Source organism: Mesoplodon bidens (genome assembly GCF_964165515.1).
Source record: "Mesoplodon bidens genome assembly, chromosome: 12".
Taxonomy (NCBI): domain Eukaryota; kingdom Metazoa; phylum Chordata; class Mammalia; order Artiodactyla; family Ziphiidae; genus Mesoplodon; species Mesoplodon bidens.
In genome coordinates, this window is record NC_138168.1 from 81,725,816 (window position 1) to 81,745,077 (window position 19,262).

Genomic DNA, 19,262 nt, shown 5'->3' on the forward strand with positions numbered 1-19,262 from the left:
GAAGATAGAAAGACCTTAAGTAAACTGATAACTTACTATTTCAAACAGGACCCCACAAGCCAGCACGGAAGTTAGGAGCACATACCTTATTTCCAAGGTATATGCTTTATTTTATACATAGAATCTTTCTGTACAAACAGAAACAGTTCCTGTCAGGGACCAATACCACACAGCCAGTGAGTGGCAAAGTAAACTCACTCAGAAGAAGCCAAATTCTTGCTTTTACACTGCAGAGTAACTACTCAATGGCCTGCTGGGTTCATCAAGGTATCGGTATTTCTGGCTTAACAGTACCTATAGGGAGTTACATGTTACAATTTTACAAATAAGGTCATTAGTTAAGTAGCAAAATGAAATTATAGGTTAAGAAACAGATTTACTAAATAATTAATGAGTTGCTCTACGGCTACTTGTATTCACATATCATACGTCTGTTTCTCACTAAGACAAACCTGACCACAGCTGTCCACAGTGGGAATCAACACACTAGCCCACAGATATGTTATGCTTGGCCTATACCAAAAAAAAAACTGTTGACAGATTTCTAAAAACTGAAAAATGTCACAGAGAAATACAGACACCCAACTTCATTTGAAAACAAGAACAACAACAAAGAGGCATAAGATTCTAGAAACTGTAGGTCCGCAGTCAGCAGAAACTGAGCAGTCCATGTATCTTTGGGTTCGCCACAGTCTCCACCACTCCCTACTGTCCCAGTTGCCCCTACATTTCAATTTCTGACATTGCCTCCTGGCCCCTGTAGGCGTCTAAGTTTGCAACTGTTGTTGCGAGTCTCAGGGCCATTCCCAGTCCTCAATGTTCACTTCTGTAGCAGCTTTTTTTATTTTGGACTCTCTTGGCCTTTGTTGACTGTGCAGAGGGCAGGGTGGGGTGGAGGGGGAATGGGGAACTCTCAAACTCCATCTGCACTGATTCGATGTCCATGAACTAAAACAAAAGAGCTTTTCACCTTGGACTGCAGCATATTTGCCACTCTGAGTATTTCTTTTTTCTGCTTTTTCTTCCTCTCATTTCCCTTTGCATCTGCATGCATTGTTCAAAGCCAAAACCTGAGTGCTACGTGAAAGAGAACAACTATCCACTCTCCCTCAAAATGGAACGGGGGACGGGGTGTCACATTCTACTCTTCTAAGAGAGCGAGGCCTGGAAATTCCACACAAAACCTAAACAGGTCCCTTCAGACTGGGAAACATTCCCCTCATTCTGTTTTCCTGGGGCTGAACACTCAGAGATACACAACAAAAGGGTCCCCTGGGCCTGGGGTGGCACAGCTGTCTAGGAGTCCATGGGGACAAAGGCTTTAACTCTTCCCTGCCCACTCTGTGGGAAGGACACTTACAGACCTCAGTGCATTAATGCACCTACTGAAATATGCAACAACTGTCCCTACTAGAAAAGTTCTCCTTCCTACCCAATCACTATGTATTAGCTGAAAACCAACTGCAGACAAGAATTACGGGGGATGGTCTGACATACATTATTTATTTTTCTAGGCTCCACACGACTGGTATAGACTGGTGGTCCTCAAATTTTAGCCAGCACTAGAATCACTGAGGGACCACAGCCTCCTGCATCCCCCAGAGTTTCTGATTCTGTGAGTCTGGGATGGGGCCTGAGGATTTACACGTCTAAGCTCTCATGTTGAAAAAGGAAGGTCCATGGATAAACAACAAGATCCTACTGTAGAGCACAAGAAACTGTACTCAATATCCTGTGATAAACCATAATGGAAAAGAATATGAAAAAGAATATATCGATATATATGTATAACTGAGTCACTCTGCTGTACAGCAGAAATTAAACACAACAGGGGGGCTTCCCTGGTGGCGCAGTGGTTGAGAGTCCGCCTGCCGATGCAGGGGACACGGGTTCGTGCCCCGGTCTGGGAAGATCCCACGTGCCGCGGAGCGGCTGGGCCCGTGAGCCATGGTCGCTGAGCCTGCGCGTCCAGAGCCTGTGCTCCGCAACGGGAGAGGCCACAACAGTGAGAAGCCCGCGTAAAGCAAAAAAAAAAAAAAAAAGAAAAAAAAGAAATTAAACACAACATTGTAAATCAACTATACTTCAATAAAACTTTTTACAAAACTGACAAACTAAAACAGGATCTAGGTTTTAAATGTGTATATTTGTTTAAAACAAAGTAGATTACACTTTGCAAACACTGAAAAAAAAAAGAGGAAGCTCAAGAACAACAGTGACAAGATGTTGAGCCACGTATATGTGGCTGGGAAAGGGTTTCTTGAAAATCTCCGTTTAAAAACACCAGGAGTCAGAGACAATTGTCACAGATTTATAGGTGCTCATTAAGTATCCCGATTAGATGGCGCCAAATAAGAAGAACAAAGAGTCTCTCCACCTCCAAAAAGAGTCTTTCTTTACAGATCAGTTTTAGATGAGATTCTTCAACTTGGCCTAGGGGTGCTTGTAACCAAACTTCATACCATCTGTCTTTAGATGTCTTACTCACAAGCAGTATTTGTGTTTTTTATTTAACACTTATTACCAACAATTTTAGGCTTTAGTGTAGACAGCCATTTTCATAAATGCTACTCACAGCTCTGTCATCTGCTCATGGTTAGTTTAAGACTCCAGTTGGGGGCTTCCCTGGTGGCGCAGTGGTTGAGACTCCGCCTGCCCATGCAGGGGACACGGGTTCGTGCCCCGGTCCGGGAGCATCCCATGTACCGCGGAGCGGCTGGGCCCGTGAGCCATGGCCGCTGAGCCTGCACGTCCAGAGCCTGTGCTCCGCAACGGGAGAGGCCACAACAGTGAGAGGCCCGTGTACCGCAAAAAAAAAAAAAAAAAAGACTCCAGTTGGAATCCATGTTAAGATGGTGCCTCGTGAAATCTGTTCCACTCTACACATCAAGCTAGTTTTCCTGTTTCAAAGGTCATATTCCAGGTAGAGTTTTGACTTGATTCTCCCTAAGACACGGTAATATAAAATTACCCTGAGAGGGCTTCTCTCGTGGTGCAGTGGTTGGGAGTCCGCCTGCCGAAGCAGGGGACGCGGGTTCGTGCCCCGGTCTGGGAGGATCCCATGTACCGCGGAGCGGCTGGGCCCGTGAGCCATGGCCGCTGAGCCTGAGCGTCCGGAGCCTGTGCTCCGCAATGGGAGAGGCCACAGCGAGAGGCCCGCGTACCGCAAAAAAAAAAAAAAAAAAAATTACCCTGAGAACATGAAAATCTGTTCAGTTAACACAGGTTAAAGTTAGAAACACATAAACACACACACACACACACACACACACATGTACACACACATCCACTCCTAAACCCAAAAGCACTGAATTTCCCTTCTGCTGCAAATCTCTGAAAATAGGAAATAGAGTGTTTCTTTTCACTAAAAGGTTTTCCTCAGGAAAGCATGATTCAGATGATCATAATCACTGCCTTTTCTGACTGATGACACATCGGGGTTTTTCCTCTAAAAGTCTGAAAGATACTCTCCCTAGAGGGGGTGACATGAGGTGTGTGTTGTAAAGTTTCTAGGTTATTCTAATATAAACCTACCAACCTTCGATTCTCTCCCAGTCACTCCTACCCTGTTGGTAAGTGATGCATTGAGTGTTTAAAAAAAAAAAAAAAATGTGTTCAACTCCTACCTGTTGAAATTTCTCAAAATACCATCTATTCAATCAAAAAATGGTGACTCTATTTTCCAAAGTAAAATTAGGACAGTCTGTCAGCAGAGCAAAATATTTTAAATTAGATCTATTGACCAGTTCCTTTGACTCAACTATTTTTCGTTTTCATAAAAAAATTTTCTAATTTTGACAACTACTGATCTGCATTCCAAGGAACTGCTTTGCTCTAGTAAACACAACTGCATCTGCCCTTCTGATCCCAGGTTAAAAACTGTTCCATCAGCCATCTGATGTCAAAGAAAACAAACTAGGCTAAGTCCACTTTCACAAAAACCCTATTCATAGATGAATAAACAGCTTCAGAAACTGTAGCTCCCTGCAAAATGTGCCAGAAGAGAACAATGATGTAAACAAAGCATGTGAACGCAGAAAGACAGATTGTGCTCCCCCTTTTAAATGACAAGAGAGTAATCAGGATGAGGGAAGGCCAGGGAGAGCTCTGAACCCTGGCAGAGAAAGAAAAAAATGAATCTACACCCCAAGTTCAAATATAGTTTTTAAATTATCTGGATGTGAAGCTATCAGTGAACCAACTCTACCTAGAACTTGGCTTCACAAATGCTAGAACCACCAATACCTTCGTTCAAGACACCATCATCTCCAGAATACTGCAGTGCCTTCCATCTGGGCTCCCTCAGCTCATTCCTGCCCCAAGAACCCAAATCAGATCACGTCACTCCCCTGCCTTTCATGATTAGAAAATGTTGCAAATGCCTGTCCAAGACTTATAAGACCCTCCATGACCTGACAGCTGTGTCTCTCGCCCCACCCACCACAACCCCACTGTCCTTGCTCCTCATGACTACACCGCGCTTCCTTTCCTCAAACACTCCAAGCTCATTTGCACCTCAGGGCCTTTGCACTAGCTGTGCCTTCTGCCTACATGCTCTTCCCCCTAATTTTCCAATGGCTGGTTCCTTCCTGTCATTCATACCCAAGTGTCATCTTCTCAGAGAGGCCTCCCCAATGACACCATCCAAAGAAGTCTCCCACCAGGTCACTCTCCTTCACCTCTCTGCTTTACTTTCTTCTTAGCACTTATCACTAGTGAATATTTTCTTGTTCATCTGCTTTGTTGTGGTGGTGGTTTTGGTATTGTTGTTTGTCATCCCCACATCCACCATATTAAAGGAGGGACCCAGCTGGAACCCTGTACCTAGAACACAGCTGGCTTTCCAGCACCTGGAACAATACCTGGAACTTAGTAGGTCCTCAGTAATCACTTGTTGAATGAATGAAACTCTCTCATTACTACAGGGTGGAATTTGTCATCAAGGAAAGTGTTCCTCCGAAGCTGTCTCCAAGAGAACTACTACTAAACCTTTCCGTGGCGCCACCTTCCTCCAGGACATACAAGGTCCTCAAAGGAAGTGAGGGAAAAGTGTCCAAGGAAACAACGAGGAGAAGACAAAGAATGGAGTTAATTTAACTCACCACCTATCCACCAATACAGAGAAGGATGGAATTGTCATAAATTATTGGTAAACACGTGAAAGGTGACTATCAGCCACAACAGCATTAAATATTTAAGCAACAATAATCCAATTATACTATGTATTAACTTGGAGTTATTATGAATTAATCAATAATGAGTTTGTGAACATTTATATGCCATACATTATGCAAAATGCTTTCCCTGCGTTACCTCTTTTAATTCTAACAAAAACACTGTGAGTTAATTATCAGTCACATTTCACAAATGAGAAACCTAAGGCAGGCTTGGGGAACTTAAGATACTTTACTAAGTTTTCAAATCGGTTAGTATCAAATACAGAATCTGTTGTGAAGCAACTACACCTCAATAAAATTTTTTTTAAAAAATACAGAATATGAATCCAGCTCTATTTTATTCCAAAGCCTGTGTGTTATTCACCATGCCCAATCTCTCCCTCAGCAGTTAAAATGAAAATGCTGTGAAGAATCAAAGGCAAGCAGGAAATGAAGCCATAAAAATCATTTAAGAAAGTTAAATGGATGGATGGATAGATGTGCTTCCACCAAGTAGAAATATGAATTGTACCAGACAAAAAATCTGCCATATGACACTCAAGATAAAATAAAAATTAGATTAAGAGAGTCAAAAAGAGAAATGATTCATTACTGAGTAGCATTCTGAAACAATACAACACAGTCAACAAACTACAATAAAAATAAATAACGGGCAAGAAGTGTCTCAAATGCTAAAAGGTCAGGTTCAGGATACGTAGGGCCCTGCTTAAGCTGTGTAATTAAAAAAAAGAAAGAAAGAAAAGAAAAAGAAAGAGAAAAAAAAGGAATGTATTCCATGAGTGTAAACCCTGAAGGGATCATCAGGAAACACAAAAGTCAAAAGTTCTTTGAAGTTGCCCCTCCTGGCACTTGATGAAGAGAGAACCAAAAGCACCACCTTGACCAGAGGAGGAACCAGGGGCTGCACAGAACAAGAGAACAGAAGCCTGTGGAGTCTGGTCCCAACTCCTGGCCTTCTGACCTTGGACAACCATTTCATGTCCGAAAGCCTCTATCCTCACTGGGCCTTCACTGTGCTCCTCTCGGGCTTGTGAAAATATCAAATGAGAACAAATACGGAAGAGCTTGTGTAAATAAAACTTGCTTTAAAGCCTAGCTCATGGCTATACCAGTGGTGAAAACACCAGAAACCTCACAAAATGAGAGCAAAGAGGAAAAGGAGGTGAGAACATGGATGTCCCAGAGCTAGAACACAACAGGCTAGGAATGAACAAACATCGAGGCAGTGACACAGAAACAGCAAGACAGAAAACTAAGGTGCCCGCAGCTCTCCGCAATGATGTGAATGCAAAAGGGAGGCATGTCGGTGAGGCCTGAACAAGGAGAGGTCACCTCCCAATCTCCACCGACACAGAACTCAGACACCCGGCCTCGGCACAGCATGTACTTCCAAATTTTAAGAACTGCCCTGAATGACATTCAGTGTCACTTTCCAGCAACAATGAAATCTTCCCCCAAAATCATCTAAGTCTGATAAACCTGGTGCAGTCACAGACTACAGGACCATGTGGCTGGCCAAAAGCCCAGCTCATCCTCCAAAGTCCACCTAAGGATCCTGAGAACACACTTCAACCACACAAGCCCACTGACCACCCCATGACTCCCTTCTTCCTACTTGGCTTTAAAAAAAAAAAAAAAAAAAAAAAAGGATTGTTATGAGAACTCTTCAAATCCCAAGAAATATGGAAGACAGCTCAAGGAAAATGTCTCATTTAGTTTACAGAGAATCACCTGATGTTGTCGCTAGGTGGTGCTTATAAATATATAACTATAAGCACACACCCTAAGACTGCTTTTCTGTTTTAATTAGTGGCCAAGTCAAGTGTCATCACCAGGGAACTTAAATAAAATAGGTGGAGCCCATGTCAGATCAGACAGCAGGACCTACCAGTGAAGTGCGAAAACACATTTGCAGTGGCTGCTAGAGCAGAGCTTCTCCAGCTGCAATGTGCACATGGATCACCAGGGGATCTTGTTAGAATGCAGAGTTAGCAGGCTTGTGCTTCTGCATCTCCAACAAGCTCCCGGGCGACGCGGGTACCACTAGTCATGGACCAGGTGCCACAGAGGGGTCAACAGTCCAAAGCAAGAGCCAGTCCTAACGCCATGCTCACTGGAAGCCCAGTGACTCTAAGAAAGAAGTTGAGAAAATACAGTTTGAACTTATTTACCCCAAGAGGGCTCATGATATTGGCAAGAGGCGTCTACCGCTCAGCGCACCAAGAACCTTCCCCTGATTAGTGATGCTGAGCATCCTTTCATATACTTGTTGGGCATCTGTATGTCTCGTCACTTTTTATTATTTCTGCTTCTTAGTATTTTTAAAAGAAATATGCCTAAGAGGAATTAATAGAGTCCTTCGTATACTTGTTCTAATTTTTTTTTTTTTTTTTTTGCAGTACGTGGGCCTCTCACTGTTGTGGCCTCTCCCGTTGCGGAGCACAGGCTCCGGACGCGCAGGCTCAGCGGCCATGGCTCACGGGCCCAGCCGCTCCGCGGCATGTGGGATCTTCCCGGACCGGGGCACAAACCCGTGTCCCCTGCATCGGCAGGCGGACTCTCAACCACTGCACCACCAGGGAAGCCCTACTTGTTCTAATATTTTTAAGTTTGCTCTTCATAATTAAGCTTTAGATACACCTAGAATTTACTTTGCACAGAGGATGCAATAGTATTGTTGTGAGTATAAAATGTAAAGAATTTAATAAAATATCAACATAGAAAAAGCAAAAAACAAAAACAAGAACCTTCCTGACCAGCTGCAAGTCCCACCCCGGGTCCTCTGAGTGGCTGGCAAATGGCAGGGAAATCTCCAGGGCACTGACTGGTGTCCCTGAATGGTAAGAATCAACCTTATGACAGACCATGCAGCTCAGAGAGAATAATTTATGTCCTGAAGCTATACGATCAAAGAGGAGAGGAAGCAATAAAAACAAGTAGTAATTTATTGAGAGCTTACATAAGATCACACAGGCAGAGGTGGTACTGGGATACAAAGCCAGAGACTGATTCCAGAGCCCACACTCTCACCTTTAAGTTCCAACGCCTGGTACAAGCCACAGGAGCAATGAAGTGATGGAGGAGAGGAGAGCGTTTAAGAGCACCACCGCCTGTCAGCACGAGACCAGAGACTCCCTGTCTCTGCTTTAGTTTCTTCGTCTTTAGTACGGGCTAATAATTGTTCGCACACCTCACCGGGTTTTCTGAGGAGTAAATGAGGGAGTCTAAATAAAGCACTTAGCCCTGTGTCTGATACATAATAAATACTTCAGTGAATGTTTTTCTATTATTATGATTAAGAAAACTCTGTGGCTGGAGTCCAGGAGATAGAACTGGCAAGAAATTGGAATAAAGAAAAAGTTCTTGACCTATAGCCAAATGGTGGACCTACAACTGCCAAAAGACCTCCCTTTTTCAGCGACCCTAGAGGCTAAAGGAAGGACAACCTAACTGGAATCAGAATGACAAAAAGAACTGGCCTTTGACCAGCCACGAACAAGACCTCTACAGTTAACTCGGGAACTCCAGCTCCTCTGTGACCAGATAGTGAGGCACTTTAAAACTCCTGACCTGCCACATGTTACAAACATATCAGGAAAAAAGCAGTGCCCACAGCCACATATAGAGAATGAGCAGATGTCCTGAGCACATGCTCAGACCTCAAACAAGAAAGCTCCCTTTCCTCTTGGTTGGTGATGGGGAAACATTAACCACACTGGCCGCACCAGGAGGTGGCCAGAGATACTTCTGTTCTGGGACTAAAGCTGGTTTTATAGATGTGCTCCCTCAATAACAAAAACACTTATTTCGAGACTGTCCGTCGCAGACCGATCAACGACCAAGGGCTGGACGGACAGGGCTGCAGGGACAAACCAGCAACCGTTGCTCCTTGCTGAAGAGGCCTGAAAGCAGAAACACAACTTGGGACGCGGCATTTTACAATGTAACTTCTAATATTTAAATCAAGCTTAGAATGATTTGGCTTTAAGCCAGACTCTTTCCAACTTTTCCCATTATTACAAGGAACTCCAGATGTGAATTTTTTAATTTAATTCTTTACCATAAAGTTGCAATTAACTGTTGTCAATGAAACATCTTTGTAAATGAAATGAGCATATTAAATATAACAAGAAAAAAAATCAGGCTTAGAGACAAAGGCCTCATCATCAGCTTAAGGTTCTGACCTGAGAAAACTTAACAGGGATGAAAATACAACACTATTTCTAAAACAAGGCAGACCCATGGGCTTGAGGGAAGTGGGAAATTGTGACATGTGTCCTACTTTGAGAGCTGATCTATGAGTATGAGGACATGTAAATTACTGTATGTCAGACACTACTGGCTGCCTACCAATATCTATTCTCCCCCTCTTCCTTACTGAATAAACTCCAAATTTTTTTCAAGGCCACCGTGTATGAAACTTTTTAAAAAAACTACAGTGACCAGTTTCCCTTGTAGCATGAGGTAGTCACGTGACAGTTGTAGCAACTACGATGTAAGCCAAGTCATTTGATGGAACCTCTAGGAGAGCTCTTTGAAGGGGAAGACTTGGCTACCACCAGTGTTTTGTCTCCTCTGGGTCTCCTTTCTCCAGTCTGGAACAAGAACATGATCCTGGTGGTGGAGCAGCCATCCTGCACTGAGGTGTTTGGTATAAAGGGTTCAGCCCCCTGCTCAGAATGGCTGAACAGGATGACAGAAGGAGCCTGGAGTCCTGAGGCACCACGGAAACCCCACACAATCCTGAATTCCCTATTTCCAGACTTCTTTTCCAAGGAAAAATCAAAACTCTCATTTGGAGAGTCCACCAAAAACTGGGTTTTCTGTTATACGCAGCCGACCCTATTCTTGCCTGATGCACATCATAAAAGTGCATCTGCTTTGCAAAAGCCTTCACCAAATCATTTGGAAGGCAAGGTGGCATGAAACTATGAATTAATTTGATTAACAAATAACTTCCCTGACATATACGGAATAGGCAGAATAAGACATACATACAGCGAATGACTCTCCTCCACTAAATGATCTATAACTCATCACAGGGATCCTGATGTTCTATTCGTCAATGTGGTGAAGATGCTGAGCGTCCTCTGGGGGTGACCCTGGGAAGAAGCTCCCAAGAAGATGGAAGGAAATGAAGCCAAACTGTCCAGGGTCAAACGCTGCTCTGTCACGTCGTGGCTGTGTGACACTGGTCAGAGTACTTAACCTTCCTGTGCCTCGGTGTCCTCAAGTGCAAAATGGAAATGATAGTTCCTACCTCAAAGGGTGTTTACATATTTAAATGAGCTAACACTTGTACAATGCTTAGACCTGCGCTAACACGCACTGAAGATCTACTAATATTATAACACTGGTGTTAATAGAGCTAGCGATTAATACAAATAAAAATTATAATAATAATAATAAAATACTACTACTAATAAAAGCCAGATGAATTACTTCATTCTGTAGACAGCAACCTTTTTCCTAATATATGCATCTGCCTAATAACATCAACATGAGAGCAAGCTGGAGGTCGTGGCCGGATTTAGACAGTTTTAAATCTAAGGCTTTCTACAGCGCTCAGGATCACCACTGCCACACTCATGCAATGCCAGGAGTGGCAATCTACAAGAAGAGCTGCTTATCAGTAGGATGTATTTATAAAATGGGGGTTGGGCAGGGAGGTTAGCAAAGACAGCTAAAAATAGTTCTATATGCAAACAAGTTTGCATAAGCCAATAGTTCATTAAAAAGTCAATATTTTCACATCATGACTATGAGAAATATTCAAGTAATGTGCCACCCAATTTGGGAGAATGTAGCCTCTCGTCTAATAGTTCTCCACACACTTCCTCCTTTTATCTTCTCTAGATTCTAACACAAAAAGTATCCAGGTCATTCTATGAGGCTGTACTTAAGGGTCCAAAAGGGTACATGCATTTTGTATAACGTTGCCACGTACTAGCCACAGGTATGTAACCTAATCAGTATCCAATGCTCCAGACACCAAGATACTGAACCACCCATAATTCCTCTTTCAGGTCAGTAGAAAACTTTCCCTGGGTGAAAGCAATCTCAACTAAGTCACAACGTCAAGGCAACAGGATACCAAAAACAGTTTAATCTGCTCTGACTTAAATGCTAAACAAACATAACAGGATGTGAATTTATGCCTCTCCTCTCCCAATCCCAAGAGGGACCAAAAAAAAAAAAAAAAAAAGACACAAATCTTGAGGGTGTGAAGATCTCACTCCATAATCTCCCTGTTTGCCTGTTACTGGTTTTCTGGTTGTACCTTATCAAGTAGGCTGGCAAGCAGCTCAGAAAAGCCAAAGAGTGATAAATTGTAACCCTTTCTTTTACTCAGGAGCAGAACTGTCCAGTACAAATATAATGTGAGCTGCAAAAGTCAGCCGCCTGTGTAATTTTAAATTTTTTAGGAGTCACTTTTCAGAAGGTAAAAATAAACAGGTGAAGTTAATTTTAGTAATAAACTTTATTGACCCCAATATATCAAAATATTATCATTTCAACATGTAGTAAGTATAAAAAACTAGCAATGAGATAGTTTATATGCTGTTTTTCACACGAGTGTGTATTTTACACTTACAGCACATGGCAATTTGGACCAGCCATATTTCAAGGGCCCAAGAGCCACTTGTGGTCTGGTTACCATTTTAGACAAAGCAGCTCTTGAGGTCAAAAACTGCTGAAGTCATCAGTTTCTTGGTTTGCTTCTATGATGGATACACTGGTAAAATAGATCAACCAACTCAGACTGGGCAAGTCGCTAGACAGGGGACCTAGTAGTATCTTGAATGGGGGAACACACCCCATTTCAAAATAGGATCTGGGTCTTTATAGCTTTTAAGTTTATGTTTGGTATCAAGCTGTGACATTGCTATTTACACGTTACTCAATGTACAAGTACTTGGTGTTTTCATGTTTGTTTTAAATATGAGCCCAGGAAATTTTGGTCCCTGGGCAAACCTCTTCTCAGGAGCGATGTACCCTGTCCCTTCTCCCAAAGGAGCAGGAAATGGTCAGACATGCCCCGCTGACACGTGCCATACCTCCCATACATCTGGGACATCCCATTCCACGTGGTCTGTGTGTACTACGCAGGCATGAGAAATGAGATGCAGAGATGACCAGTGTTTGTGATGCCACAGCCATGGGTGAGACAGTTAGAGAGATGACCTGATCTTACCAGTGTTACCTACCTCTCAGGCTTACTGATGACCAAGGGCAAAAACAGAGAGAGAGCTCTTAGCAAACCGTAAAGCGCTATACAATTCTAGTTATTATTATTGAGAAAGGACACCATTCCTCTCACCTGGAAGAGCAGATAGAAGAAAGTAAAAAAAAAAAAAATAGTAACTTGAAACAGAGAGATGCTGAGCTGGGAGGTGGGTGAGGAACCCATTAAACATTGGCTGTTCTTGGAGGGCTTGTTCTCTTGGAAGGTTCAAAGAGGCTTGAGAAACCTCCGTCACTTTTCCCTCGAAATCTTGGCAGGTACTTAAAAGTAACCGTGACAGCTCAGAGTCCAAGCTTCCACCCACCCCTGCTCCAGCACCCGCCGCCTGGCCAACCAACACCCTGCTTTTCCTCATCCCAAATGACGGCATAACTCAGGGAAAAGGTTCCAAACAGTTAGACTTCTTCTTCCCAGGGTTTAAATATGGCCTAAAAATGCGGCGCCACCGGGGGTACTGGCGCCTTCCCGGAGAGAAAGTCGCCGAGTCCCGGGGAGTCTGGCTCAAGGCTCGTCGCCGGCGCCAATGCCTCAGTGTTGGTTTTTGCGCTGCCCTCTCTCCCTCTCCGACAAAAACAGAGGCTCGCCGAGCCGCCGGGGTCTCCCTTTACCTGTCCAACCGCCTCGTCACGCCTGCGAACTGCTCTGGGCAGGCGGCGTTGACGACGTCCGAGGGGAGTCACCCACACAAAGGCGCCTTGTGCCTCTGTGCTCCGGGACAGGCAGCCGGGGCGCCGGGAAGGGCAGGGAGGGCGCCCCGCGTCCAAGATCCGCACCCCCGACCTCCATCCTCCATCAGAGGCCACCCCTACCCCGCCCCCGGTTTAAAGACGGGCCTCTCCTCGGCTTGCCACCACCACTCGCACCCCCGAAAGCAGGCACAAGAGCTAGGGACGCACAAGCCACTGGGAAGAAGTTTGCATTGTCACCGCGCTGCGCTCTCAACGCTTCTCGGCTGCAGAAAGGGCTGAGCACCCCCTACCCCAGCTCCCCGCCAGCCGATGCCCGGAGCCGGAGATGCCGGGCCCCCCCAGGCTCGCTCACCTCTGGTCCAGTCCACCACTTGTTTGGGGCTCCACTTGGTCACGGGCTCCATGGTGGATGACTGGGCACCCAGCGGGGCTGGAGTCGGCGGTAAAGTCCTGCTGCCCGCGCCCGTTGCCCCTTCCAGGGAGGGCGCGACCCGCGGCTGGTCCCCGCGCCCGAGCGCCCCGTCAAGGCTGCATGACTGCCGCGGTCAGCGGGACATCCCAGCGCGGCTCAGCCCGGGCGGCGCGGCCCCTCCTCCAGCTGCCACCGTCCAGCTGCAGCTCCTCCTCCCGCGGCCGCCGCGGCCGGGACCCCGGGCACAGCTGCTGCTCCTGGGCGACGGCAGCTGCTGAGCCTCGGGGCCGTGAGCCCGGATCCCCCGGCCTCGGCTCCGAGCGGGACTCTCCCGGCCCTGCTGCTCCCCGCCGCCCCTCTGCGCCTCCGGCCGGGACCGCTGCCTCCGGTTCTCGGACCGCGCGCTCCGCTCCCCCTCCAGCTCCTCCTCTGGGCTGCGAGCTCTCCCGGGTCCCGGCTCCTCGCGCGCCGGCGTCCGGAGTCTTCCCGCCCGCAGGTCCCACCTCCTGCGCCTCCCTCGTGGGCTGCACCGGGGCGGGGAGGAGCGCAGAGCGAGCGCGCTCGGGTTACAAAGTTTCAGCTCCAAGCTGCGCGCTCGGAATAAAAGAAGGGGCGGGGCTGGACGCCCAGCGAAACTTAGGAGGGGGCTTGGCCGCCCAGCCAGCCGACTCCGGTTACTTTCCCTCTCTCAGCGGGTCTCCGCACACTCAGAGTGGCCCGGGCCGGACTTTCTTTCTCAGGGGGCGGGTTGTAGATACGCGTGCATCCTGCAGAGCCCGTCGGCTTTGGTGAGGCCCGGGTCCTATTGGTAGCAGTACAGGCTGTCTGGCTGTGAGCAACAGTGCACTAAAGAAAGTAATAATAAAATCAAAACTAAAGTGAGACCTGCACGTTCTGTTCGTTTTAAGTGCTGTGGGTCAATACTGCTATGCGATTAAGCCCTCCTCCTTTTAAATTGCTTAAGGGAAAATTATTTTATTTTATTTATATTTTGGATGACATTGTGACAGTCTAATTCACTTCTTTTTAAATTTATTTTACTGAAGTATAGTTGATTTACCATGTGTTAACTTCTGCTCTACAGCAAAGTGATTCAGTTATACATATACATTCCTTTTCATATCCTTTCCCATTACGGTTTATCACAGGACACTGAATACAATTCCCTGTGCTCTACAGTAGGACCTTGTTTATCCATTCTCTACACAACAGTTTGCATCTGCTAATCCCAAACTCCCACTCCATCCCTCTCCCACCTCCCCTCCCCCTTGGCAACCCGTTCTCTCTGTTTGTAACTCACTTCTCTTTAAATGCTACTGCAATATTTCAACTTCGCAACTAAGATGAATCATAATAAAGTGGTAGCTTTTAGCGTTCTATATTGCCATACTGTAATATTCATATTTGCAAAGTGAGCTAATGCTCATTTGAATTAGTCATCAATCGTGAAGGGAAAGTTGTTAGCCAGCTCCAAAAAAAGAAAAAATGATACTGTGTGCAGTTCCAGCGACTGACAGAAGGGCCCTTTTACTTTCAGGGGCTGAATCTGGGGCCAGAGTTAACCCCGAACTGGGAGAAAATCCTAAATTTGAAAACCTACCTCTCCTCCTTCAAGCCTCACTTCACCCCCTCCTCTCCAGCCCTAGTGAGCTCTACCCCCACTCACAGATGCTCTGACACTCAGTGATTCTTACCTTCCATTGCGTTATGTATTTACATCTTCCCGTTGGAGACTGTTAACCCCTGGGAGGCAGAACTTACCTGATATTATATAGAGCTTTTTCTCCTCTCCTTCTTCCTACCACCTAGCTGGTGCCACCTAGCAGGGAGTCAAAGGTGCGGTTGGTATTTATTCATTCATTTAATATATATCTGGATGCCTCTTGTGTGCCAGCCACTTCATTCATGAAATATCTGTTGAATTAGTATGATATGGACTATTCATACAGGTTAACTTGGATGCACATGTTGGAAGGCTGGCTAGCAGAAGGCCTAAGCATCTGTTGCATAGTGTGATGAGCTGGAGTACCCAAGAAGAAGAAACCTACTTTAAAAAGTGAAACATCGGGGCTTCCCTGGTGGCGCAGTGGTTGAGAGTCCGCCTGCCTGAGGCAGGGGACACGGGTTCGTGCCCCGGTCTGGGAAGATCCCACATGCCGCGGAGCGGCTGGGCCCATGAGCCATGGCCACTGAGCCTGCGCGTCCAGAGTCTGTGCTCCGCAACGGGAGAGGCCACAGCAGTGAGAGGCCCGCGTATCACAAAAAAAAAAAAAAAAGTGAAACATCGGACTCACCTGCCATGCAACTTATCTACAGCAGGGGAGCCACAACAACACAAAGACATGCAGTTATCAAACACAATAATTTTTTGTTGTCGTTTTTTGAGCAAGAGTTGCTGGTTGACCAGGAGACTTGGTAAAGGCAATGACAAAATTCCAGATGGCGTAGTTGTCCTTCAAAAAAGAAATGACTTTTAAAACTTAATAACATCAATTATTAACCATCCTTTCTTTATGGCAGCAAGTAGGGAGCATCTTAACATCTGTCATTGGATTCACTGGAAAATGTAACCAATCTTACCCACACCTTTAGTTACAGCAATCACTGTATTTTGTATCATCTTTAATGATGATTAGTGTGACCACATAATTTATCTCCAAACCAAGATATTCCTGAATCTGAAAGGGGATTTATCAATACTTACACTGGAATAACATGAATAGATTGAGCCATATGGTCCCTGTAATTATGAAGAAAAAGTCAACTGTTCATGATTTTGCCACAGAATTTTACTTGATATTTTCATGATGTTTTCAAATTCATTTGCATTCATCATTACCAGAGAGTTAAAAGCTAAAATTCTGAGAGTCAAACAAGAGTTTGCAAAATTTCACTGCACTAAGTCAACACACTATCTGTATGTTGATGACAAATACATCATTGTTGAAGAAGAAGGCCATGCTAAGATCTCCAACCCAGAAGACCAATTAACTATCTAAATGAATTAGCATTCTGTTTACACTTCAAGTCCTGGAGGCTAATTACTACCTAAATAAGGCCTTCTACCTTAATTACAGTTGTTAGCAGGTGAAAGTTTGAGGGAGGCCTTCTTGTCTGAAATGCAAACTTGAAGACATCCAGTGTCACTAATGGCAGATAATAAAGGCAGAATCTTAGGTAAATAGCTTTGGAAATTAAAGTGGATACAAAATGATCATTTATGAATGTGTTAATTTTTCTTCTCTGCTAGCTATAATCTTTGCCATCCTATTACATTGTATATGCATGCACATTACCAAATGACAGCCAGGCCATCTTCTTGAGAAGCAGAATTCCTCATGGGCAGCTTGATGTTTACCACAATCCCTGACACAGAATAAAGAGCTGAATAAATCCTTTTTTTTTTTAATTGAATTTGTAGAACTGATACTAGAGCCCAGGTTCCCTAGATTTCTCTTTTCGGCACCTTTATTTTTCTGACTTGGGGTTGCACATTTAGGTCATTTATTTATTCTGTACTTGTAAGGCACTAAACTAGGCACAGGGAGGGTTCAGAAACAAATGCCAAGTAGCCTTTGTAGATCAAAGATATCATGTGATTTTCAGAGGGTGGATTTTCTTCTTTGGTCTTTAATCAGAGGAAAGTACCCTGCTAGACCCAGATGGAGAGTTCTAAGGATCGATGTGATATCAATATTTTGAGCCAGTCCATATTTTATTAATTTTTTGAGAACTAGGAATGGAGCAGTTTGAATTAGTAGTTATTACCATACTTTGTTTGATAAACACAAAAGGAGCAAAATAAGCAAACTTTTAAACAAATTAATCTGTAAAGACCCAGGCTCCATCCCCAGTTCAAAACAAGGTTTTCCAGAATGAGAGAAAAAATGAAAAAAGGGAGCTGCTCCAAATAATCTACTTTATCTCACAATCTATGATCTTTCTCTTGATTATCACTTTTTTCCCATCACATTGCTTTTTGACTCTTTTCAGAACATTCAAAATTACTTAACATTCTCTGCATATATTGTCTCATGTATGTCTCTTATGCCATCTTTTTTTTTTTTTTTTTTTTTTGCGGTACGCGGGCCTCTCACTGCTGTGGCCTCTCCCCTTGCGGAGCACAGGCTCCAGACGCGCAGGCTCAGCGGCCCTGGCTCACGGGCCTAGCCACTCCGCGGCATGTGGGATCCTCCCCCACCGGGGCACGCATCCGTGTCCCCTGCATCGGCAGGCGGACTCTCAACCACTGCGCCACCAGGGAAGCCCCTCTTATGCCATCTTTTATCTTGAAAGATCCCAAACAATTCTTCAAAATGCTGCCTGGGAAATATCCTACTTGGTTTGCATTAAGCATTCTTATCTGTAACATTACCTCACTGCAAAGTCATCAGTTAAGTAAATTATCCAGGCTGTTGATGATCTTGTCTTTCATTCAATTCCATTTGGTCTGAATTCTTCACACCATAGTCATGTAGTTATCTTCCTAATATGCCGGGTTCCCTATCAGATAATTCAGGTAGGAAAGTCCTCCAACTTTTTTTTTGTTTTTTTAAGTCTCACAGGCGGTGCCCTACGTATTCAAATTCTTCTGATCAGTCATATTAATTAAGTCCTCCTAACAGTAAGGAAAGCTGATATTTGGCTTTCTTTTACTGAGCCCTATTTGTAACTCAGAGATCGATGTTGATTGGATAAATGTTCAAAAACCTCACCTATTTTAAATCAGACTTGGAGAAGTTGATGACGCTTTTCTAGCACAAAAGAGAAGCATTTGACACCATTAAATCCTCTTTTCCAGGATTTATAGCTGTATTTTTGAAGAGTTGTTATATGAGGCCATACCCAGAAAAGAAGTTGAGCTTCTTTATGTGCAACTGTTAACAGGGGGACCACGCTATAGACCAAAAAGAAACAATCAATCCTACACTTTCCCCCACAGATTTATGCTACCTTTCCTTCCAGCTATCACGTTGCGGAGTGTCCAGAAAGAACCAAATTCCATTCGCACCAGTGGCTCTTACAGTTTCAGTTTAACATTGTGGGGCTCAGCATCTCTGAACCAGTAAATCTAATGCCAAGAGTTTCAGACCCAATGACTTCTGTTTCAAACATAAGTTCCATGTTGATAATGACACAAAAAAGCTCAGGGTGAAAAAAGATTAATGTTTGTCATGCTAAACCTAAAAATAAAACTATAAATTAGGCCAAGTAAAAATATTTTTTACATTTTTTTAATTGGAGTATAGTTGATTTACAATGTTTCAGGTGTACAGCAAAGTGATTTAGTTATACACACACACATATATATGTATATATGTGTGTGCATATATGTGTGTATATATATGTATATATTTTTTTTTCTTTTTCAGATTCTTTTCCATTCTAGGTTATTACAAGATTTTGAATATAATTCCCTGTGCTATACAGTAGGTCCTTATTTTTTATACATTTTATATATAGTAGTGTGTATCTATTAATCCCAAATTCCTAATTTATGCCTCCCCCCCAACCCTGCTTTCCCCTTTGGTAACCGTAAGTTTGTTTTCTATGTCTTTGACTATCTTTCTGTTTTGTAACTAAGTTCATTGTATCATTTGTTAGATTCCACATATAAGTGATATCACATGGTATTTTTCTTTCTGTGTCTGATTTACTTCACTTAGTATGATAATCTCTAGGTCCATCCATGTTGCTACAAATGGCATTATTTCATTCTTTTTTATGGCTGTGCAATA

At 44.1% G+C, this 19,262-nt stretch overlaps 1 protein-coding gene across 5 annotated transcripts in view; it reads right to left on the bottom strand.

Annotated features, from left to right (window-relative positions):
* The window catches only part of CNKSR3 (CNKSR family member 3), a gene marked incomplete at its 5' end in the record, with an annotated part of 104,056 nt that extends 90,471 nt beyond the window's left edge, over nucleotides 1-13,585 (bottom strand). The window contains one exon of one of the 5 annotated variants that reach the window (XM_081251207.1): nucleotides 13,465-13,585. Coding sequence is in view for 2 of the 5 variants with exons in the window: in XM_081251211.1 (XP_081107337.1) it covers nucleotides 13,465-13,516 (52 nt within the window). The remainder of the gene's footprint in view (nucleotides 1-13,464) is intronic. The other 4 variants (XM_081251211.1, XM_081251209.1, XM_081251208.1 and 1 more) reach the window with 4 other exon arrangements.
* Between the last annotated feature and the right edge of the window lie 5,677 nt (nucleotides 13,586-19,262).